The 22,715-nt window shown below is 50.8% G+C and overlaps 7 protein-coding genes across 7 annotated transcripts; 3 read left to right on the top strand and 4 right to left on the bottom strand.

Moving 5' to 3' along the window:
* Positions 1 to 575: 575 nt before the first annotated feature.
* Positions 576 to 2,073, top strand: STEHIDRAFT_136942 (uncharacterized protein). Its single transcript, XM_007299854.1, has 4 exons — positions 576 to 960; positions 1,032 to 1,104; positions 1,183 to 1,300; positions 1,375 to 2,073. The coding sequence occupies exons 1-4, from the start codon at positions 648 to 650 to the stop codon at positions 1,960 to 1,962; spliced, it is 1,092 nt and encodes a 363-aa protein (XP_007299916.1). The 5' UTR covers positions 576 to 647; the 3' UTR covers positions 1,963 to 2,073.
* A 1,229-nt stretch (positions 2,074 to 3,302) lies between these two features.
* STEHIDRAFT_50071 (antifreeze protein) lies at positions 3,303 to 4,332 on the top strand (the record flags this gene model as incomplete). The annotated part of the gene is made up of 5 exons (XM_007299333.1): positions 3,303 to 3,471; positions 3,526 to 3,754; positions 3,802 to 3,929; positions 3,985 to 4,086; positions 4,184 to 4,332. The coding sequence occupies 5 exons, from the start codon at positions 3,303 to 3,305 to the stop codon at positions 4,330 to 4,332; spliced, it is 777 nt and encodes a 258-aa protein (XP_007299395.1).
* A 344-nt stretch (positions 4,333 to 4,676) lies between these two features.
* STEHIDRAFT_91117 (TPR-like protein) lies at positions 4,677 to 8,287 on the bottom strand (the record flags this gene model as incomplete). Its single annotated transcript, XM_007299853.1, has 11 exons — positions 4,677 to 5,514; positions 5,606 to 5,741; positions 5,823 to 5,942; positions 6,002 to 6,154; positions 6,223 to 6,348; positions 6,412 to 6,615; positions 6,677 to 6,914; positions 6,968 to 7,127; positions 7,185 to 7,228; positions 7,283 to 7,792; positions 7,849 to 8,287. 11 exons carry the CDS (start codon positions 8,285 to 8,287, stop codon positions 4,795 to 4,797), a joined length of 2,850 nt encoding a protein of 949 aa, XP_007299915.1. The 3' UTR covers positions 4,677 to 4,794.
* Positions 8,288 to 8,614: 327 nt separating this feature from the next.
* On the bottom strand, positions 8,615 to 10,499 carry STEHIDRAFT_118268 (actin-like protein Arp3; the record flags this gene model as incomplete). The annotated part of the gene is made up of 8 exons (XM_007299852.1): positions 8,615 to 8,859; positions 8,930 to 9,013; positions 9,076 to 9,201; positions 9,257 to 9,412; positions 9,463 to 9,927; positions 9,989 to 10,277; positions 10,359 to 10,385; positions 10,443 to 10,499. Coding segments are annotated over 8 exons (1,300 nt in total), but the record flags the coding sequence as incomplete, so codon positions are not given.
* A 1,137-nt stretch (positions 10,500 to 11,636) lies between these two features.
* On the top strand, positions 11,637 to 14,123 carry STEHIDRAFT_136940 (uncharacterized protein; the record flags this gene model as incomplete). Its single annotated transcript, XM_007299851.1, has 12 exons — positions 11,637 to 11,672; positions 11,739 to 12,063; positions 12,119 to 12,449; positions 12,524 to 12,569; positions 12,626 to 12,728; positions 12,787 to 12,921; positions 12,973 to 13,085; positions 13,143 to 13,360; positions 13,419 to 13,634; positions 13,699 to 13,746; positions 13,809 to 13,864; positions 13,947 to 14,123. Coding segments are annotated over exons 8-12 (552 nt in total), but the record flags the coding sequence as incomplete, so codon positions are not given.
* A 253-nt stretch (positions 14,124 to 14,376) lies between these two features.
* STEHIDRAFT_128099 (phosphatidylserine decarboxylase-like protein) lies at positions 14,377 to 15,776 on the bottom strand (the record flags this gene model as incomplete). The annotated part of the gene is made up of 4 exons (XM_007299850.1): positions 14,377 to 14,397; positions 14,456 to 15,284; positions 15,350 to 15,459; positions 15,519 to 15,776. The coding sequence occupies 4 exons, from the start codon at positions 15,774 to 15,776 to the stop codon at positions 14,377 to 14,379; spliced, it is 1,218 nt and encodes a 405-aa protein (XP_007299912.1).
* A 626-nt stretch (positions 15,777 to 16,402) lies between these two features.
* Positions 16,403 to 22,038, bottom strand: STEHIDRAFT_144532 (ABC transporter; the record flags this gene model as incomplete). Its single annotated transcript, XM_007299849.1, has 20 exons — positions 16,403 to 16,769; positions 16,822 to 17,193; positions 17,253 to 17,407; positions 17,483 to 17,742; positions 17,817 to 17,954; positions 18,017 to 18,044; positions 18,106 to 18,242; positions 18,369 to 18,526; positions 18,591 to 18,654; positions 18,719 to 18,769; positions 18,820 to 18,924; positions 18,992 to 19,019; positions 19,077 to 19,097; positions 19,156 to 19,643; positions 19,696 to 19,778; positions 19,839 to 20,363; positions 20,431 to 20,612; positions 20,687 to 21,282; positions 21,340 to 21,829; positions 21,896 to 22,038. The coding sequence occupies 20 exons, from the start codon at positions 22,036 to 22,038 to the stop codon at positions 16,570 to 16,572; spliced, it is 4,224 nt and encodes a 1,407-aa protein (XP_007299911.1). The 3' UTR covers positions 16,403 to 16,569.
* Between the last annotated feature and the right edge of the window lie 677 nt (positions 22,039 to 22,715).

Below are 22,715 nucleotides of genomic sequence, written 5' to 3'. Positions count from 1 at the left end.
TGGTCTAAAACATTCTGAGTGTGCCTATTGACTTGGGCTGCTGGTGAAGCTTTCCTGATAGACCATATAAGCACTATCACTGAGTACTGATTACTGAGAGTTGTTCACGATTGTATCGGTTGACAAAACCACTTCGGGCCACGAAGCGGCTGGGCGGAGCTTGCGCAGCCCTGGCGCGGCAGTGGCCCGCCTGCATCAATATTACTTTGTAGGAGGTATGGTCAGAGTTGAAAAATACTACTAACACCTGTCGGAGACTGAGAGTATTATCCTTTGAGTCACTGATCTCGCTTTCGTACATGGTCTGCATTGAAGTGACTTCTTAGTTCTCTGTGTTTCTGTGGTGTAATGAGAACTCCAAGAGAACTCGCATGACTTTTTCATGTACGCGTGCCATACAAATAAAACAAGAGGACGTAGGAACGGTTGACAATTTAATAGAGGACAAAGGACCAGGTCGCGCCCGGAGGGCAATCGTATTGTCCAAAGGCTTCGTCAAGGACCGATTTGGAAAATGTGGCGAGAACTAACGCCTGCTCATATCCTCGCATCAAAGCGCCGGCTTGTCGGGTTCTGTTGTTCTCGCTTTTGCTGCCAGTCCTGGCAACTTCATAACGTGCATTTTGTTGACTCTTGACAAAAAAAAAATGTCGATCCCCGGTAGACCTCGCTTCTCCAACCCACACCATCTCATACAACAATCTGAGCTCGTGTCCCGCGCGTCACTGGTTGAAGACGGCATCACTGCTGGGTTTGAACATTGCGATGATTCCAAAAAAAATGACGAGGAGATACGTGCCCTTGAGGAAATCGTTAAAAGTAATCTAGGGGATATACTGGAACGACCAAGAAAACGGAGGAAGATTGGTAGGAAGGAAGAGGCGAATGTTGCTGAGGCTCTCGAAGATGTGGCGAAGGTGCAGGAGGGGTCGACCATCATTGAACCGGCGATAGCTTCCTGTGTGTTTTATTTGTGCTCAGAATCTTATTGTACCTCGGATGATCAAGCCATACTGACTTTATGGAAATAGCATTTCGCCTTGTGGGCAGCACCCTTCCGCCACGCCCGATATGCCTCGATCCCCCGCCTGTACCTGAACGAATGTGCGTCCCATTCCATTCCTTTTCACGAATTGCTCTCTCTCGGGCCTGGAATCTTATATGGTTCGACCTTGACTATAGAGTATGGGAACCACCATGCGAAGACACAGATGGTGAAGCCGAAGAACGAGCGTCAAAGGCAACATCAATAGCAGTCGACTTTTCCTGGTTGATCACAGAGTCAAGGAAATCTTACACAGTCAGTTTATCTGGATTGTTATCTTCGCCAAATGGGATGTGCTGAACAACGGCTATTGACACTCTGCTCTCTAGCCTCGACCGAACGAAGAACGCAAAGTCTTCTCCGCACACGCACATCACAGACTCTCAGCCGAGCCACCGTCTCTCGTCCTCTTCGAACATCCGAAAGGCACATCAAGTCCAACGCTTGCCCCCACGTCAACACCTGCTGCAGAGAAAGAACATTCGCAACATCCAGTCCTAAAGCCTTCGCCACACGAACCTAAACCTCATTCCTCCTCATGCCCCACTATCCAACTCAATTCTACCATCTCGGACTACTCCACGCCTACCTTCCTTCCCTCAAGCTCTCGAAAACGTCTCTACCACTCGCACTCGCGCTTGCAACTCATGCCCTCGACCAACGAAGCGACATGCAAAAATAACAAGAACAAGCATCAGCGCAAATGCAAAGCAGCCCGATTCTGGCGACCCATATATGGCTGGGGGGGAAAGAGTCTAGGCTACGCGATGGGCTATGAGGGCAGTTCAGCTATCGACGCCGATGATGACGCAGGGGGTGCGTATGGTGGGAGGACGAGAGGGTATATCAGGGATCGGATGAAGAAGGGCGTGCAGGGTGAGGTTTGGGAGTCTGGCTTCGACTCAGGATGGCGGTAATCAGTAACGTGTTGGGTGGTCTTCCAACTATGGCCAGAAGACCTTACAATATCACGCAAGCGCGCTGGTCGGTGGAGTTCTGTATTGGCGGAAACGCACGCGTTGTCAAGAATCATCGGTACGCATCTAGATGAGTGCAGTGCCATACTTTTTCAGCTGGTCAGATTCGAGCGCGAACCAGCGTGCAGTACTACTAGGTAAGGGCTGTAACACAAATTATCGGGTCCCCGCACCTTTGGTGACACTTTCTTTCTCATTCCCTTCAAGTCGCAGCCGTACGTTCCGTCTTCAATCACTTGCTGTCCTCGCATCTCGCCCGTGGAGCCAGGCCTATTCTCATGTACTCAGGACTCACTCAGCCTCGGGGCTGCCGACAAAGATAGCCTGCAGCTGCGAAAGATCTTTCATCGTCTCGTGTGTTACCTGCCATAATCTTCTGAAGATACATTCACATATCAAGCGCCTCCCTACGGAGATTCCTTTAGCGCCTGAAGTCTGACTTGACCAGAGAGATCCGACTCTCTAGCTGAAACGCAGGCTTTCATTGCTTGTCACCCGCATCTAGAGTGGACTCGCAGTTTATAGTCCACAGGAACCACTGTTTTACTCTGCAGTCCGGTTTCAAGGCTAGGCTCGCAGCATCTGGTCTCCTGAGTCTGCTGCCTGACAGCGTGCCCTACTATGGTGTGCTTTAGAACCAACGGCGGCCAAAGGACGGCCAGGCTTCGAACCTATTTTCATTCTCTTCGTACTCTACTAATATCGAACATGAGACACCTTCGTTGATGAAGACGGTGCGCCATTGCAAAGCATCGCCAATGCCGGTGAGCTGCTGCATACGAGCTATCCGAGACACACTCATCGATACTTCTGACAGTAGTACGTCAAAGAAACAATATTTTCATAAAGTCACGCCGTGTTACCCAGGGCACGGTGTTCCACAAGTTTATTTTTTGCAAATGACTATTCAGCGTGTCGGTGCTAGGTAGGGGCCGGGTTGATGAAAATCTTAACTCCACTTCTGTCCATTGTGGGGCTAGCATGCAGCCACGGCTCTCTAACGGCTGGGTGATGATCACCCATTGCATGTATCCACGTTCGATGTGGCTATGTAATCTTAGTCGACGCTCGGAACAAAATGAGGCATACACGGCTCAATCTTTGCACTGGTCGGTACATGAAAAACCGTTGCACTCAACATCAATATCGTCCTTGGAGAATATCGCTTGTACGTGAGTGTATATATAGTGAGTTCCCGCATTTCCTAAGTCTTCATCCCCTCTTCATTCGCAACACTGAAAGCTAACGATGCAATTGTTTCTCGTCACCCTTTTCGCGGTATGGGCTGGTATCTCTCCTTCAGCTCCTTGAAATCTTCCCTGATCTTTCTCTCCCAGATCGTTACCGTCGTGCGGGCAGCAGGCCCAGCCGCTGTTCCCCTCGGCAGTGCGGGAACATTCGTTGTTCTTGCCAAGTCGGGGGTCTCCACCGTACCCCAGTCAATCATCGGTGCGCATTGCCTCTACGTGTCTGCACCTCTCAGACTAATGGTCTGAGGTCTAGATGGTAACGTCGGCGTGAGCCCCGCGGCATCCAGCTCCCTTACCGGATTCTCTCTCATCAGGACCGGTACATTCGCAGCCTCACTCCAAGTCGTTGGAGAAATTTTTGCCGCAGACTTCACATCGCCGACCCCAAGCCAGCTGACCACCGCCGTCTTAAATATGCAGACAGCCTTCGCCGACGCCGCGAATCGTGTTAATCCAAACTTCCTCAATCTAGGCAGCGGCAAGTTGTTCCGATTGCCTCAAAACACGACCCGCTGATGCTGATGATCAGATTCGCTCCTTGGACTCTTCTGCACACAGGTAACATCGGTGGATTGACGCTCACCCCTGGCCTTTACAAGTGGACCAACTCCGTCTCCATCCCATCCACGCTGACCATATCTGGCACTTCGTCCGATAGTATGTCTTCTGCTTCGCTTGTATTTTATTACCTCTCACACTCCGTCGCACACAGCATGGATTTTCCAGGTAGCAGGAGGCCTCTCCTCTGCTGCAGGTGTCAGAATCAACCTTGCTGGCGGCGCTAGTGCGAGCAACATCGTTTGGGTTGTTTCCGGTGCGCATTCAATCGATTGACCATGTCTTGCCCTTGTTCCCTCTATCTGTGCGAATGAATAGCGAACTAATATCGTCGTGTTCTTGATGTTGCCCAGGTTCCGTGACGCTCGGTAGCACTTCTCACTTCGAGGGCATCTTGCTCGGCGCGACGTCTGCAACACTCGAGACGGGAGCGACGATGAACGGCCGTGTGTTGGTGCAGACTGCGGCGGCACTGCAAAAGGCGACCCTCATTCAGCCTTAGTTGAAATTCCCATGCCTGATGGCGTACATTAGTCCCACTAATCTACTCTTTTGTACCCACCCCGATATCAGTACATCGGCTTTGTTTGCGAGCAACGTAGCTGATTTACGGACGAATAACTATGTCTGCACATAAATATCAAGCAAATCTCGTGACATTATGAAACAGAAAGATGGAGAGGGAGACTGTCATATGTGACCCACACTGACGTACCCTACCGGAAGTACCAGTTGATCCACGGCAAGAAGAATGGTCAAAGCCATGGACAGGGTCGTCGGGTCGTCTTCGTTTGCTCACGAAAGTTCAGCGTTGAGAGGAAATGTCCCTTCGTATAATCCGCAGGACTTGACCGTTTGTCAAAGCGTACATATCAATCTCTACACTCAGACAACTACGTACATCACTCAAAAGTACAAGAATGACGCATACCGAACAACCGCTGTTTTTTGAGCAACGTCACGTTTACCGGTCAATATTCATCGCCGCATCGTCCGACACATTCCTTCCCACACCTCGCCCAAGTCCACCACCGCCACTCCCTGCACCACCAGCTCCCGAAGGTCCAGCTCCTGCCCCCTGGGCGTAGCCAGTGCCCCAATTTGGAGGCGGTCCCCCGCCTCCACCTCCACCAGCACCGGCACCGGTAGGTAACACACGCATCGTACTCCCTTCTGGCGCCGTACGCAGTCCCAACCCTAATCCACCTCCAGCAGCAGCAGCCTGTCCCGCTCCTTGCGCTTGTCCTCCCCCTCCAGGTCCTACCACCGGCTGTGGCAAGAGCCCCAACATCCCATTGGCCATGACCCCATAAACTCTCCCTCCAGGACCCGTCCCGGTCCCCGTCGGGCCTACACCACCTCCCTTAGCCGTAAACCCAGCAGGAACGATCGGAGGAACCCCGGCACCACCCGCAATTCCTCCCGCACCCTTCCAGTGGCCACCCGCATTTCCATTCCCACTCCCTCCCGCTTCGTCTTCCTGTGCTTTTGCAGCCTCGCGCTGCTGGCGGAGGTATCGTTCACGTGCTGCGACGGCTTTCATGCGTTCGGCGAAGAGGGCGTCCGGTGGGATGGAAGGACGTTTTAAGGGGCCGAAGGGGGTGAAGGAGGACATGGTTGTGGATTCGAGAGCGAGATTGAGGAGGTCGAGGTGGTGAGGGTTTAGGGGGTTTATGGAGAGGGCCTAGATGGAGATGATGCGGTTAGTTGCGTTACTTGTGGAGATGTGTGGATGATCTGGTGGAGTGATTGAAGGAGAGCAAAGGTAGACATACTTCATGGTATTTGACGATGGCCTCGTGCACGCGATCCATGAGGTGGTACACAAGACCTAAGAAACCAAGAGCTGCCGACGAACGACTGTCGATCTCCAACACTTTCGAGTACGCGACTCTGGCTTCTTCGAGTTGACTAGCCGCAACATGTAGGTTCAATTAGTAAGAGTATTGAGGAATATTGTGGTGATAGAAGGAGGGGAAGGTGACTACACACCCAAGCTTCCGATGACACGTCCCAAGATTGAGATACGTCGTGGCCCACGCAGTCTGTGATGTCTGCGTCACCTTCGCGAACTCGATAGCTTGCTTGAACATCGTCACGGCGTCTTCATATCTGGGATATCATGTTATTAGAAAGGGCCTACGACTTATATTCGACACGATGAACCCTACCTTCCATGGTTGAACGCCATCACGCCCCTCTCGTTCACGAGTAATGGATCGCCATCACACATCGAATGGGCAGCATTCAGAGCTTCATCCGCCTGGGCGTAGTTGGACAGGATGATGTGTTCCATGCCGACGAACATAAGGGGAAGATGTGACCTGCCAGCAATATCGAAAAAGGAACGTTAGGACAACGAGAAGGGAGAGTAAACGGGAGACGAAAGTACCCGGTGAACATCCGCGCGCAGGTCGAGTACGCCGTGACAGCGTGATCGTGCTCTCCCTCATACGCGAACGTATGTGCAAACGCGATCCACGCAGGTCCGAACCGAGGATCCATCAGCGAAGTTTTACTGCACAACAAATACTTGTTATATTGGTTTTTTCCGCGCAAGGAAGGGATGGGCAAGTCTCACCTGAAGTATGTCCTCGCGTCTGGATATTTCTCTTGTGTAAGGTACCAAACACCGACAGCATACCAACTAATCGCAGATTCCGGTTCTCTTTCAACAAGCTCGTGAGCTAAGACGAAAAGGTGTGAATGTAGATGTTTGAGATGGTGCATGCATGCTATGTGTAGCGGCATCGTCGGTCCGTGAACAGATACAAGACCCAATATCCTACAACAACTCAGTCTCTTCAGAATGTCTTTATTGGGTCGTCAAGTGCGAGCTGCCGTACCTCGAGGTAATTGTGAAGCAGTCCGCCCATCTGAATCCAGCATAGAGCGCATCCGCAAAGCTGAACAGAATGTCCGGATTATCGCCCAGCCCATACTCTTCCACGAGTTTCCGTCGCACTAGGGTATGCTCCTCCGCGTGCTTGTATTTTCGTAGGCGCGCTGTGTATATGAGTCGTATAAATTCAGAATCTTCGGGCGTTTGGGTCTTGTAGGCTAACGACTGGACGAATTCCCACTCTGCAGGGCACACAATCAGACAATGAATGGACGAAGTACGGAATGAGAATCACCCTCTTCCACGGTCATCATCTCGCCACTGACGAGTTGCTCAAATGCGTCATAGCATTTGACGTCCAGAGCGAGGGCTTCCATGAAGCAGGCCTTGGCTTGGTCGCCGCGGTTCAGTTTTAGCATAAGTAGGCCTCGAAGGTTACACATTGATGCCTCCACCTGGCGCCAGAAGAAGTCAGAATGGAATAGCATGGATCTTTCGCGAACATTACTTACTTTGATGCCCCCGTCTGTGTTGGCCACTGCGGGGCCACTTCTACCTAAATAATGATTTAATTAACGCAAATCCCCCGAACTACTGAACATGACCGCACCTGATTCCCGGAAAGGATTCGCCTCGCCCAGCATCTCCGTCGCCTCCGCCCACTTACCCTGCCTAACTAGACACTGAGCCGCCAAGTACCTACACACGACACTCAGATCAACCAGCCTCGATACTCCCTCCTGCTGCTCCGCCGCCACGTCTATCATGGCCGTAGGTCCTACGGGCAACCTCGGCTGGGTGTGGCTTTGAGGGAGATGCGGAAGCGGATGTGGTTGTGCATGTGGATCTACCTCGCGACCCTTGCCTTTGATGTCGAGGTTGGGGAAAGGGATGCCCATGGTTTGGGTGTGTGTGTGGGCAGGTGCGAACATCGAAGTGTCGGCAGCAGGACGAGGAGAACCGAAGCCATTCATCGTCGGTGAGTTGTTACCTGCATGAGCTGATGGTCGATGATGCGGTCGATGGGCGGGGAAGGGGCGGGTGAGGAGACGTTCGGCGCGGGAGTATTGATGTGTGGTGAAGTACGTCTGGGCGAGCCAGAACGCGTCGTTGGGATCGTCTATAAGGTACCATATAGTAAGCACTAGGGAATAGCCATCCAAACAAACCACACACTTGTCCACGAAACGATCTTGTCTCCCCAAAACGCAGCAGTGTCGTACAGGTGCTGCATGAGCGCATCGTGCCGCCACAACCTCATCCTATCCACCATTCCCCACTCAATCTCCTCCTCCTCCTCTTCCTCATCCGAGTCTCCAAACACGTTCGTGTCATTGGCGAGAGGGTGTCTGCTCGCGCTTTCCTTGACGCGTCGACGGCCGTGGGGAGACGCACGAAGAGGAGATGTGGCGAATATGGACCGGTTCGGGTCAAGGTTGAGCGGGTCAGGGTGGTCAGCAGTCGATGAGTTTGCGTCAAGCAAAGAGTTAACGAGCGACTGTGGGCCGAAGGAGAAGGATGAGTTTATGGACGAGCGTGGGTGGCGTGAGTGGGACGGAGAGGGTAGGTGGGGTATTGGAGGTATGGCATAGTTGTGAGCTGGTGTGCTAGTCATTTTTCAAAGTATGAGGTGGTAATATCAGGTTCTGAAGAATGTAGCACACAAAATAGTGTCAATTGCGAGTATAATATCCTTGAGCACCTGGCTAACTCACCTTCGTCGCCACACTACTCTATAGGTCGTGGTGGCACGCGTCAAGACGCGTGTGTGACAGAGAGCGCGCTTTGTCCAGGCTGTCACAGTACTTTCAAATTGTGACTAGTGCATCACACTCCTCTTCGAGGGATATGTGCAAGATCTAGCCTTAACGATTTGTTTTAAAGTCGGAAGACATCCGCGACATTCCATAAGATCACTTTGCGCAGTCCTCACGACTTTAGACGAGGATTCAAAAACAATTTCTCCATTTCGCATGCCAATACTTATGTGCTCCGTATCTAGTCCATCTCAACGCACTCCAATACAAACGTACATTCCGTGTCCTCCACCAACATATTTTACCAACCCAAAGCTCAGCATCAACTTATCTCTCAGGTAGCACTGCCGAATATCTGGTACCTCCTGCAAATGCTAGGCCCAATCTCGTCGTACTGCGCCTTCGTGTGGCAAGACGTATAGAACTCGGGCTATGCGATTCGGAATGTATCAGCCCAGTTTTCACTCAAGATGTAAACAGACAAAGAGCAAGGAACTTACGAGAGATGCGAGCAGAGAGCCACCGAACCAGACGGCATACCGTTGACGTTTGTGCGAGATGACGTCGACCTCAACACCGGACGACTGCGAAAGGCAGTGGGTCAGTTTTACTCAGCGAGTTTGGGTTTAAGAAGCTATAAACATACCCTTTGAGCACTACCGCTAGCTACGGCTACGGCCTCCAGTCTTCGGTCGACGATCTGCTTGAGGTCACGCTTCAAGCGTTGGCCGAAGTGCTGGAACATTGTCGAGCCTCCAGAAAGGACGATGTTCTGTGGCAGATTTGAGCATGCAGATCGGGCGTTCATGCGATCGGTAGATACGTACCTTGTACAGACCACGACGAACATCAATTGGCGATGCTTGGATGACTCCTTCTACGATCTCGGGAAGTGGCGTCAAAAAGTCGGACGAGTAGATTTCGGGGTTGAAGAAAATCTCGGGAGCAAGGAAACGCTCGTAGCCAACATCTACACCATATTTCTGTGGCTGCATAAGCACAGCGACACATAATAGAGGAGAGACAGACATACCCGCCCCGTGACAGAATGCTCCCCTTCGAATCTCTCGAAGTGCTTGTATGGCTCCGCGTCATACTTCCTAAACTCCTTCACGATATCCTGACACACGTAACTGTAGTTCTCCTTCACCTTACCAGCGACCTTCAACTGATCTTCAGGAGGCACAGTGGCCATCTCACCACGCTCACGAAGGAGGTTGAGCACGAACTGGGAGATATCGCGACCGGCGATGGGTATGTGTTTGATGGCTGAGCCGATGACATAGCCTTCGGCACAGGGAATAACGTGGGTGACACCGTCTCCAGAATCAATGACGGTTCCAGTAAGAGTACGATCTGAGACGCGGTTGGAGGACCAGGAGGCTGCGAGGGCAAGAACTGCTTGGACAGCGATGTAGAGACCTTTGATGTTGAAGGACTCGAAGAAGATTTCTGCGGTTTGTTCACGATTTTCGGGCGGATTAAGCGGAGGTTCGGTCTGCATCACGTAGAACATGGGTCGGAACAACTCAAAGTGCGAAACACAGGAATATACGCACAAGAAGGAAGTAATGATCCTCGGGCTCTGCTCGCAGATACTTGAAGATCGTCTGCTCCCAATACCGCTCCATGTAGTCCCAGTTATCAATCTGCCCATGACGAATCGGATAGTTCACGCCGTAGCCTGGAGTTTTGGCATTCGCGAGAGCTTCGTCGCCGATGAAGAAGTCGAGGTCCTCAACCCCGCGCTTCGATGCAAGATGACCTGGCTTTGAAGGTACAGCGGGCCCTGCTCGACTGCCCGACTGTGCGGCTGGTCCGCGAGTAGCAATTGCGGTTGGAAAGACGCTGAATTGCAAAACGACCGGCAAAGATTAGGATACTTATGCATGTCGACGATACACCGGAATAGGGTGCCATTGGACTTACAAGGATGGGTCCGAATTCCCCGCAAACCTGCACAACGCTCAGGATTAATGGATCTGAATTTCGTCAAAGATACAGATGTCTTACCCGACTTTCGAGTATCCAGTTCCATTGTCACAAATGATGGGGGCCAGGAGGGCCATGGTGAAGGATGCGGTATAATGACCGGAGATGTTCGCCCCTAGATATTCACCTCGTTGCGCGCCTCATCTGTTTGTGGTTGTTATGGATGAGCGCCACACCGCCACAACTGCGACTTGAGTCAAGTTTGCGCCTTGGTACAAAACTCATCGAATCGGATCCGTCTCAGCTAGCTTGGGTAGTATCTGTTATTATCTTTCTTGATGCACGAGTCAGTTTCGTGAAGCCTGATGCTTGTCTCTCACTACACTCTTAGCTCTCTTCAAGTTGCTTATGCATAAGTAGTAATCCTCATCCAAGCAGCTCTGTTCTTGTTGTCTACTTCGTGTTCTTTCTCCGCCTCCCATCGCTCAATCAGTCTCCAGCACTTGATCGCGGTTCTCTAGGGTTCTCCTGTGCACTATAAAACAACATTACTCCCAAATACTCAGACAGGCTTTCCCTGCTGAATCACGCGCAGTGATATATTGTCTCCTCACCTGCATGGTATACCTTGGCATAGATTGCGTAGAGTCAAATTAAACAGGCCGGGTCTTCTTCAAACTGGTACGTATCACAGCCGTAATCAAGAACTTGGATTGGCGCGTACTGATTCTAATCACACCTTCCCGCTCTTCGCTGCCATTAGGGCTTATATGTTAGTCAAAACTTGGAACTTTTTACGAAAGCTCATTGGCGGATCGGACAAATCTTCCGCCAACGAGTTCCAAGTAAACTTGAAACATATAAGGTCTATTAGACACAGGATCTACTAGTGTCGACGTATCTCATGTTCTGATTGTCAGACATGGATATTCAGTCACTTGATGTCGCCCTGGAGGGCGCCTAACCCTCCGACCCATAGCAATTTTGCAACGGGTCTTCTCTCAAAACGCCTCGATGAATCTCGAGAACAGAAAGACAGTCTCACGACCGTCGGCCATGTCAATGACTCGGATGGGAGAATCGATCTTCGTCCTTATATACCTGACTGTCCCGGGGCGTCTCGAAAGCACTCACTGTCTTCATTTCTCTCTTTCTGATCTCAATAGAATAATCTCTAACCGTTTTACTATCATGTAGCGCAACACCGTTCATTCGCGGTCCACTCAGCCACAGAGTCACGAATGGAGCATCTTCGGCATGGGCTCAAAGTTCAGACAGCGATGCAGCACCCTCAGGTGTGGGCAGCCTAAGGCGAGTCGACACTCGTTGCAAGCTTCATCGATCTCGGGGATTGACCTCGGGCTTCAAGACCAGCAGGCAATCGAATGGTAGCAGCCTTGTTTCGGTGATTCTGAGCTCGCTGTCAATGGCAACTCTGTCCGAAACGACATGCATCAAACACGCAAATTTATCTGTTGGGATCGTGCCCTACGTTGATACAGCCTTGGTTCTCCGGGACTTGTCGCTGCGGCTGAACGAATTTCCGAATAGCCCGTTCTCTTGTACCGCAATGTTCAAATCCCAGCGACCTGCATGGGATTACCATCCGAAGTAATAACTTCTCAGCAGGAAGCTACAGGAAGGGGCCAAGGTGATGTGATGGGTAAGGGTCGAAGTCTGTTTAGGCGCTTGGTTTCCTTAGGTCAGTTCCGTGATGATGATTCCCGCACTTTGTCATTAATTCGCCCATCTGAAAGACGCTCTCTTTGCCCACTAGCATCGTCTGAAAAATCAAATCCAGGCTGGGCAGTTCGATAAATACGTGCCAGCGATTTCATCCGTACGCCCCTCATTTTTCTCTGTTCTCTCCCTTCTTTCCTTCAAGAATGGCGTACCAGCCCATCTTCCTCTCTCGATGCGACGACGGCTGCTTCGACGCATCTCCGGGAGGGTTTTCAAGATGCTGCTCATAACAGCGATATTTGTCGTCATTACCAGTCCGATCTATAGATTTCAGTATTGGTCGAAGCCGTCTGGACTACCTGGCTCGCCTGTGAACTTCGGCAATGGGCAGGACGGGGTATTGATGTAAGTTCTCTAGCGTTTTTGTAGGTGCTGCGACAGAGAGACATTCGATATCTAACGCTTACCTTGTTGAAAAGTGTAGGTGCCGTGGAGTCGGTGGACACAACGAACCTGCAGGTCCAAGTAAGCGACTTCCCCTGGACCCTTCTCTCTCGGGATTCTGACGAGACTTCCACTAGTTCATGTGGGCAATACTTGGTTGTGGATCAGATTACTGTGCAGACTGTTCCACGACACACGATGTGGCACTCTATCTCAGTCTGTCGCGGTCTTTATGGACAGGTATGTGCATTATCATCTGTAAAATTCGAGGCTTATTCATGAGTGCGCGACTGTACAGCGACACGGAAGGTCTCACATTCACCAACGGAACGGGAGATTATGGCTCCACAGTTGATCTGACCTCTGTCAATGCGGCAGCGACAATTTCTGGCTCGTCACAGTCCGACGGATGGAGTTCAAGCGATGTTGTCTCGTAAGGCAGCGTCCTGTTTATGTCGAAGGATATTATACTGACCTCACGAAGTAACCACACAGCCGGCAGAACAGTGTACCGTTTTTTAACAGCGTCGAACCCGTTGACTTTGCCCAAGTCATTTTAAACAGGTTGTCAGCAGGTAACGCCTTTCCGCTAGACAAGTGTGTGGTCTATCTCCCAAGCTCTCTGAAAGTCCACATCCTGACAATCATGCGAAGGTACCAGATCTTTTCGTCTTTCGTCGTGGTCTCTACTGCGACGAGCTCGACCTTGCCCGTGACAGGAATCGTGCCCTATGTTCTCATTGGCAGCGGAGACTCTTGGAACTTGGATGTCTCCGCTGTCAATGTCACCAGTGCACCCGCTGGTATCAGTTTGAGGATGAGTCGCCCACAGACGTTCATCGTGTTCGTGGTCGCTGTCTTCGTGGTCAATTGTAAGCTCGAGCTCTTCTACTTCGTTTCCGATCAGCACGTCGTAACCGTAATTCGCAGGGTGCATCACTCTTGCGGTGATCATGCTCACTGTCTGGGTCATCCTCCTACGGATCTCTGACCAGAAGTCACCCTCGGAGTCTGGGAATGCCCAGAGGGGCATCGCGTCTGCTCCCGCCAACTCGAGTGGATCTCTAAACGAAGACGAACCCGAACAAGCCACTCAAGAATGGAGATCAGTTCCCTTGGAGGTTCTCTCTTCATTGCCTCTCACAGGTACTATCCTCATTATTATCTTTAAGGATGAGATCATATTTGTGGACTGACGTCTCCTTTGTAGCCTTATTCTCCATGCCTGCATTGCGCACCTCCATCAACTATCCCATCAGTGAGTTTCATCTCGAAAATCAGTTTTCCTTCCACCCACATTGACCACCCTTTTTCATACAGACGTCGCAAGCGATGGATCAGGATTTATATCCTGCATTGTCATAGTCGCAGTCTGCGTACGTATCCAAAATTTGCTCCACTTACTGCGCCCATCTTCTCCGTTAATCGCATTATATCTGCTCCTTTACCCGTTCGCAGACCGCCCTGATGTTAGGCATGCTTGCCCTCAACTTGACCTGGATTAGTTTAACCTCCGCTCGCAAGTTCGTTCGCACGAATACGCTGCAGGGTACACATCTAGAAGAAGCCCATGCACTTGAACCTCTACGCGATCGCAGGTCGCCAACTACCATGCGTACTTCTCCATTGCATATGAATTACAACAACAAATGAAACGGATCTAGGATCTGCTGTCACAAAGATTGTGTCGTCACTGACTGTATTTATATTGGGACTCCGGGACTCGTAATCGAGAGTGGGGCACATTTCGCTGATGCGAGAGTATACAAAAGAAGCAGAGCAAAGTAAGACACCGATATCCGTGTATATAACGAAGCGTCATGACACAGCATCAATACGAAGAATTTCGTCGGTCAGGCATGGATTCTCGTACACATGTCTGGGTCTACTAACCCTCACTCGACGGTCGCTATCGCGGCACCGAGGAGAACATCAGCTTGAATACGGTATTCTGGAACGAAAGTAACCTTGGTCTCTGGACGGAAGATCAAGCAGTGAGTCGATCCTCCGAAGTGAAACATTCCAATCTGGTCCCCCTTTGCCACCTTCTCACCCTCCTTGACGGTCACTTCACAGGTCGACACCTCCGCCATCCCCACAGCCACAAAGCACATCAGCCCGATGTCCGGATTGTTCGCCTCGATGAACACAAGCGCACGCGCGGCGACGGCGGTGATGAATGCCTGCGAGTCGTTCGCTCCAACAGGGTCAGGTCCATTGGGATCTCTGAAGCCCATAGCGGGCGATTCTGCGTAATATGTGCCCGGGATCTGGACAATCTTCTTTATTGATCCGTTGACGGGGCTGTGCCAACGATGGTATTTTGTTGCGCTAAGGTAAGCTTGGCAGATTGTACCACCGACGAACTGACTGGCGAGTTCGTGACCGCCCAACATATGCTCGAGCGAGTACGGCTCGCCCTTGAGCCAGAAGCAGTCATGCTCCTTGACGTTGTACTCTATCTTGTATACAGTCGACTCGCACGCACTGTTGATGACGTTGTCGTGTTCTGGAAGGGCGAACGGGCGAACTCCTGGGCGGAATAGGCGAGTGAAAAATTCGTCCCAGGAAGTGAAGCCGTAGTGTGGCGCCTCTGGATTGCAGATGAAGGTCTCAGCAAAGTCTGGGATGGCGATAGAAGCGCCAGGTCCGAACCAGCCGTTATCCTCGCTGGTGAGGACGTAGCATGACTCCTCCGACAAGAGGAATGCGGACCAGACGTCAAACATCTTGTGGAAGTGCTCGTTAACCTTCTGCAGGACGAAGGTTCTGAGTCCAGCGTCCGTGCCCATTGGCCTTGAAGTATATACGAGATAGTCAGTCATACGAAGGGCATACTTGAGATTGTAAACTGAACTTACCATTCTAAAATGGCATTGATCGGGAAACCAACAAAGTCATTGTCTTCGAACGCGGGCGCTTCACGAATGATTTGGTCGAAAAGCTTCAGCATCAGCTTATAGTCACGGACCTTGAAGAAACGTTTAGACCAGCATGCATTGAAAAAGAACAAGATACAAAATGGCACACCTGGCATTTGCCAGTGGGGTCTTTATTGTAAGGAGGCTTGTGGGGTACTTGCTCGAACATCTCGTGGAAGCCCACGTAAACGACCGGGTCCTCTTCGATGAACCTTTGGAAGTCTTGTATGACGGGAGCCAGAGGCTGATGGGTACGCCACTTGGGGTGGTCGACTTGGGCTATCTTTTTCGCCAGCCATGATTCGAGAACGGCCTGATCGTTGGGAAGCCATCCGCCAAGCCGATGTTGAACGAACTTCGTCGACATTGTGGTTCTATGTATACCGGACTGTATATGGGCATCATGAGAAGGTATAGATGTGGTGAACGTCGGGTAGCTTACTAGATACTAATATGTGGGGGGATTTGAGTGGGGAGGACAGAGAGACTGGTCAGTATGGATGGAGCGTTGCGGCACGATTGCTAGGCATATATATACAGCTAACTATAAATGATATGAAACAGTCGTACTTCATCATAGTGACATGCGCATGGAGACTTACAAGGCTTCCCTTCATGTTATAACTGGTGTGGCAAAGATACGAACCATTGTCATGATGCAAAAAATGACAGGAATCGCAGACGGCTCGAAATATCTGATTCATGAGGCCGCCTTCGTCGCTAGATTGCGATTCCAGTGTACTCGCCATATTACTTTAGGTGATGAGCGACCCCACTCGAATCGTCACAAGGACCTCGTACTATTGCCAAGACTGGACGTTTCTCGGCTTGTCTCTGCGCCTCTGTTCGGAGGATAACGGCACTGTTCCAGAGCAATGATCAATTCTTACCTGTCAAGACGTGGAGCTCCTTCTCGTAGACATTCCATGCATCGACCAGGTTAGAGATCAGCTAGGCTAGTGGAGAGAAAATGACAAAGAGGAATTTGTCTCCGCAGGTACCGTGTAGACGTCGACATACGGTGCAGGGTGACGGGCGTAATGTCAGAACAAGACCTGGTGACCCAGGACATGAGCGGTTGAACAGAAATAAGCAGGGATGTATCATCAAGCCATTAGGGTATTGTAGCAGGGTCCTGGTCTAATCGCATGAGTGGAAGCTCACGACTCCTCGATTTCTTTTCTACTATCATCCGATGCCGCACGCCTTAAGTCATCCAACGAAATTCCCGATCTCTCACACATACCACGAAATATACCGCCCTCGACATGATAAAGATTCTCAGGGGTGTCAAGCTCAGCGATTTGACCGGCATCCAGCACGCAGATCCTATCATACCCAATGATAGTACGCAACCGATCTACGGAATCCGCGTAAGCCATCGTAATCTTATGTAGAGGAATGGAACGTACGAGCAATGCACAAGATAGTTCTGTCCTGGAATTCAGTCGCTATGGTCTTTTGAATGTTTCTGTCCGTCTCGTAGTCTACTGACGCTGTGGCCTCGTCCAGGATAAGAATCTTGCTGTCCTTCACGAGAGCCCGTGCGAGGGAGACAAGCGAGCGCTGACCCACGGACAGATTCCCACCCTCTTCGTCCACCTTACTGTCGAGATGGAACCGGTTCGTACGTCTTGTAGGAGGATCTGTGCCACCGCCTGGATCGGAGTCCGGCAGAGCATGTTTCGGGTCGTCCGCGAGATATGACCGTCTGAGTGCGTCCCAGAGCTTCGCGTCGTCGTGTAATCCGAAGGGATCCATATTGCTACGCAGGGTTCCGGAGACTACCCGACTAAGATCAGAGACGAAGCTGAGGCACAGAGTACGAGGATGTATGACATACATAGGATAGCATCTTGGGGGATGATGGAGAGCGCGTTCCGCACATCGTACAGTCCTAACTTCGAGATATCCGCACCATCAATGATCATGGAACCGGACATCGCTTCCACGATCCTGAAGAGTGCGACCATGATCGATGACTTTCCAGCACCCGTGCTGTAGCAAGTCATATACGGAGGCCATTGAGTCAACATCCTGCCATGGGTCTGAAGTAAAATTGATCATACTCACCGGCCCACGATCCCTATTTTCTCGCCACTCGCGACTGAAAGAGTAATTCCTTTGAGCACAGGCGGCAGCTCGGGTCTATACTTCATAGCTATACTATTCAACTCTATGGTTCCTGCAGACGGCCAAGATGGCGGAGGCTTATGATCAGCAACTTCATGTGGCGCCTCTTGTTCGACCTTTTCGGCGTAATAAACGATACGCTCGACCGCATTCATATCATTTTCAACTTGAGCCAATTGACGAATGAGCCATCCAAAGGACTGGGGATCGATAGTTGACGGAAAGTGTGCGGGTTAGAAGAGATCATCACGAGGCCAGGCAGAGGTCGACTTACCATTTGCACTTGTAGGACATAAGAGAGAATAAGACCTGTCTGAGCAGGAGATATGGTGAATCGAGTTCCGACCGACAATATTGCAACGACGAAGGTGAGGATTGTCCCGAAGAAATCCAAACGCATGCCAAGCCATCTCTGGTGTATCGGAAGTCAATGTTGATGTGAGCTCAGAGTTTTCTGAGAGAGGAAGGACAAACCTGGTTTACTGTGGTTAACCAGTACGCGCTAACGAGCAAGGGCACATCAAAAAAAAAGATCAATACGACAGCGAGCGTAATGTACTCACCGATTTTCAATATCGACGAGCTTTCCATTCTCTCGATAGAACCTATCGAACTCTCCATATGCACGAATGGTTGCAAGACCAGCTAAGGACTCAGAAAAGTGGGAGTACAAGGAAGAACGTAAGAGGGCATCTAGACAACATGGACGATAAGTTATGCATTTTGTCACATTTTACATCGTGGGGTGTAGTCACCTAAACGCTGGTTTGTCGAATATAATCCATCGATCAGAGTAGTCTGTGCCAATAACTAGCAATAAACATACCTGAATCTCAACAGCGCTGGCGCGGTAGTACATGGACGCCATGGCATACAGCACGGCACAGACAGCGACTGCGATGAGGAACCACGGGAGGACGACGGCAATCAAGATGAAAGCTCCGATTACGCTGGAGGCCATAGTAAGAAACGAGCTAAGCGACGCTGATGGTAAAGCTTGTGAGACGGCAGTAATATCAGAAGGAAAGCAATCGTCCCTGAGACTCACACGTGATGACGTTGTCCAACGTGTCTACATCCTTAGAGAATCGGTTCATGATACGGCCAAGAGGCTAGAAACACCAAAACAATAGTCATGACTTTGGTCAACGTCGAGAAGGGTATCCTTCAACGCACAGTGGTCTCGAAGAAGGACATTGGGGCGTACATGACTCTTTTGAGAGCATCCTAGATAACATGTCAGGTATTATCTTCATCACAAAGAGAATTTGACGAACATGATGCAGTCGCTGAGCTGCAAAGTAAATGGTAAATGCGGTTACTATCCCCATGACAAAGTTCGTCAAAGCCTGGCCGACACCTAGTGCGGCATAAACGCCCATCTGTTTTGCGAAAAAAACAAAATGAGCGACTGAGATGAGTGGACCGTCTAGGATCAATGGTCCATACATAGAACCCCGTGGGCCTGTTCCATTTGCTAGGAGGAGGTGAGCATGGTTACTTTTGACGTCATGGTATAGGTGAAGCGACGAACTTTTCCTCCCAATACACAAGCCTTAGTCATAGTATCAGCATGTATACTTCAATGATCACCCAGAAATTGAATTACTGACCAATATGAGGACATTACCTGCGTCCCTTGCGTTATCACCAGCGTGAACAACAGAACAGGGACGAGGAACAGTCCATTGCCCGCTCTCAGGAATGCCTCATACACGCGCCAACTAACTTTGCCCGTATTCCGTTCTTCCTCTTGCATAAACTGCGCTCCTTTGACTACCTCCTCGATTTGTTCGTCATCTTCGGCCTTTTCGCCCTCCATTTCAGACACAGCGTCCGACTTCTGTTGATTTCCTCTCTCGTGCTTGGATGAGAACTCATGGACGAAACGCGAGAACGGACCCTCGTTTCGCGCCATAAGCTCGTCGTATGTCCCATGTTCGGCAATTCGGCCATCCGCGAGCGAGTAGATGTAGTCAACTTGAGGTAGAAAGTGGAGGGCATGGGTAACCAGAACGCGAGTCTTCCCTTGTGTAGCGTTAAGTAGAATATTTTTGAAGACTGACGTGCCGACATGTGCGTCGAGGGCGGAAAAGGGGTCCTGGACGAGAGCGGTCATTCATAAAGTTGATGGGCGAGAGACAGAGACTTACGTCAAAAATCATGATGTCGCAATCTGAGTAGATGGTGCGTGCGATACTCAACCTCTGCTTCTGTCCGCCAGAAAGCGAAATTCCTGCAGACGTATATCAGCTCTCTGGACGACGATCTAAGAGGTATCACGATTCAGACGTACCCTTCTCCCCAACTTCAGTCAAATCCCCATTCGGAAACATGTTCAAATCCGTCTCCAAACACGCATCTTTGACTGCCTTCCAATACCTATCGCTTTCGAAAGGCCTACCAAAACATACGTTTTCCCTGATCGTCGCATTCTGGATCCATGCAATCTGCGAGCAGTACCCCACACTCCCGCCGAATTTCACAGTCCCATCCGTCCGCCGCATTTCACCTATCAAACTCTGGATTAACGACGTCTTTCCAGATCCAACAGGACCCACGATAGCTGTTAGGGAGCCGCGAGGAATAGAGAAGCTAATGTTCTGAATGTCAAAAGCGCGCGTCTCAGGTTTTGTGGTGCCAGCTGGTTCAGTGGTGTCTGCGGGGCCGACGTCCCATGTGAAGGATGCGGCCTTGACTTCGACTGCATTTGGGAGAGATGGTTCAATAGCCAAGTTTTCGGTGACGAGTTCGGCTTCGAAGACCTCTTGGAGGCGGGAGACTGCGTTCTGCGCATCTGCGAGGAAGCCAAGGGACATCGCTAAAAAACGAAATATCGAGCGATGAGCACAGAAGACCGTAGATGAAACAATGTGGTGCGAACTCACGAAGGATAGTGAGCGGGGTGCGTAGGAGATTGAAAAGACTGAGAGATGTGAATATATTGGCGGCATTGAGAGAATGGCCTGACGCCGCGTAGACGAGAAAGGCGGCCATAGCGGCTATGGTAGGCGTTGACAAAATTAAGGCAGTGTTGGCCGCTAGAATGAGCTGCAGCGATCTGGTATATCTGGGGGGGGGGGAAGAACGGGAAGATGATTAAATTAGTGGTTACATGTCTAGCGCATGGATTGATGAACTAACCCCATCTCCTTTCGTCTGTACTCTCCAATCCTCTTCATCATGGGAATCTCCCAGGTAAAATACTTGATAACCTTCATGCCTCCCAACATCTCCTGTAACGTCTTTACTCTTTTGTCCGTCCACGCCATGATCTTCCCTCTCATCGCGATGTAGCTCGTCATGAACACTGCCTGAACAGGCGCCAGGAAGATATAGACTGCCAGACCTGTCAGAGCACTAGGTCCTAGGTTCACCAGCAGCTGGACGAGAATTACGATGATGGATATGGGGGCGGTCCAAACGAGATGGAAGTATTGGCAGCACGAATCGAGCCGGGTGACATCGGTGGAGATGTGGTTTACAAGACGGCCTGTGGATATCGTGGCTCGCGAGCGGTTCGTCAGGCGTAAGGAGCGTGAATAGATAGCCGTGATGAGACCACCGCGAACCAGGACACCGGATGAAGCGGATCGGTAGTAGAAGTGGTGGTTCGCGAGGAAGCCGATGGTCTGTAAAGCGAGGAGGCCAAAGGCGTAGCCGATCCCTTTGCCGATGGAAGGAGCGGCCTCACCAAGTTGATGCGCAGTGAACGAAAGGGCGACGAAGTTGATCAGAGCCTAGGGAGAACGAATTAACTGAATGCCAGCAACACAAGAAGAGTGAAGATGGGATACTTTGATGAGCAATGGGCTGGTGATTTCAGCCATGTCTCCGACGATCTTGAAGACACCGCCCCACCAAAACCAAGCACCGATGCTGTCGTTCACCGATCGAGCCAGGCTTGGTTTCTTTGTCTGTGTGGCTTTCCATGCCTCCGTCTTCTGCTCCGTGTTTCTTGTCAGTCTCCACCACAGACGTTTGCTGGCCGCGGGTTGAATCTCGCCGCTAGCCAATTGTGCATTGTAGGCCTTGGCCTTGGCCTGACGAGCTTCGAAGGAATTGAGGATTTTGTCGGCAATGACGGCAGACGAGCGGTGGTCCTGCAATTTCCAGAGATCGGGTGCTTCGAGTGGGCGTGCGAAGCCGAGTTTCATGAGAGGATCAAGCCAGGCGAAGGTCAGATTGCTGAGAAAGCTAGCGTGCATTTCGGGAGTGTAGTCGGCATCGTCAACACTGGCTTTTGGAGGCGGAGGGTCGACCGGGAAGAAGTAACCTTTGACGGATCTTCAATGCATCGTCAATATAGATACAAATCGCAAAATTCGGAGAAGAGACTATGTTATGACATACCTCGCGACTCTTGTCCGGACCGAATGTGACAGGGTATCTGTTTCATAGGGAGGAGGATCAGCACCTCCCTCTAGACCTATATTGACCTCAGCGTCCTTCTCCGTCTGTTTAGGTTCACGTGTGGAGGAAGCGGATGTAGACATGATGTAGTGAGGGAGCTCCAGAGAGATACAGAAGGTAGTCGACGGAGGCCAGAGAGCGAAGTCACTTATACCCTACGTTCGTGAGAGAAGGCGTGCCAGGGCCTTGCCTGTGCTCCGTGTGCGGGACTGCCGCCTAAGGATGGAGTCACCTTCAAACCGAGCACCAAGTTCGGAGCCTTCAAGTTTCAAGTCTTAGCTGTGCTGAAGAAGTGTCCATGAAAGTAGTTGACGTGTCCCCATGCGCCATTCATTCTCGCCTATTCCCGCACGGCCTAAAGGAACCGTCCCGAGATGACTCGTAATCGCCGAAACAAGCGCCGGCGAACTTCAACTCAGTAACGGTCAAGTAACGGTTGTGGCTGGAAATATACAGGGTCAATGAGCACCGAATCAAGTCAAAAAAAAAATTCCATAGGTATAGATTGTGCAGAGGATGGAACATCGGGACGCCATAACACAAGTGTCTCGCACACTGATGATGCCACGGTGGGGCACGCCGGCGAAGCCTATACTGGTTGCTCTGCAGTCAGTGCGACCGGAGAAGAGATATTATTAAAGCTTGGGGTAGTGGTTTGAGCATCCGGTAATGTGGGACCTTATTCAGAATTTGGAAGGATGTCAGCATTCAATCTATGGTCCACCTACTAAACTAGACACTTCTCTTGGGCAAAGAATGG

This window comes from Stereum hirsutum (genome assembly GCF_000264905.1).
Source record: "Stereum hirsutum FP-91666 SS1 unplaced genomic scaffold STEHIscaffold_2, whole genome shotgun sequence".
Lineage (NCBI taxonomy): Eukaryota > Fungi > Basidiomycota > Agaricomycetes > Russulales > Stereaceae > Stereum > Stereum hirsutum.
Note: the sequence above shows the minus strand (reverse complement) of the source record. Positions and strands in the feature narration are given on the sequence as shown.

What these genes read in the sequence shown, in the direction of transcription:
- STEHIDRAFT_136942 (XM_007299854.1), top strand. Translation starts at nt 648, where the DNA reads ATGTCGATCCCCGGTAGACCTCGCTTCTCCAACCCACACCATCTCATA. An exon ending in CCGCCTGTACCTGAACGAAT is followed by an intron (nt 1,105 to 1,182) that starts GTGCGTCCCATT and finishes CCTTGACTATAG; the next exon opens with AGTATGGGAACCACCATGCG. An exon ending in AGTCAAGGAAATCTTACACA is followed by an intron (nt 1,301 to 1,374) that starts GTCAGTTTATCT and finishes TCTGCTCTCTAG; the next exon opens with CCTCGACCGAACGAAGAACG.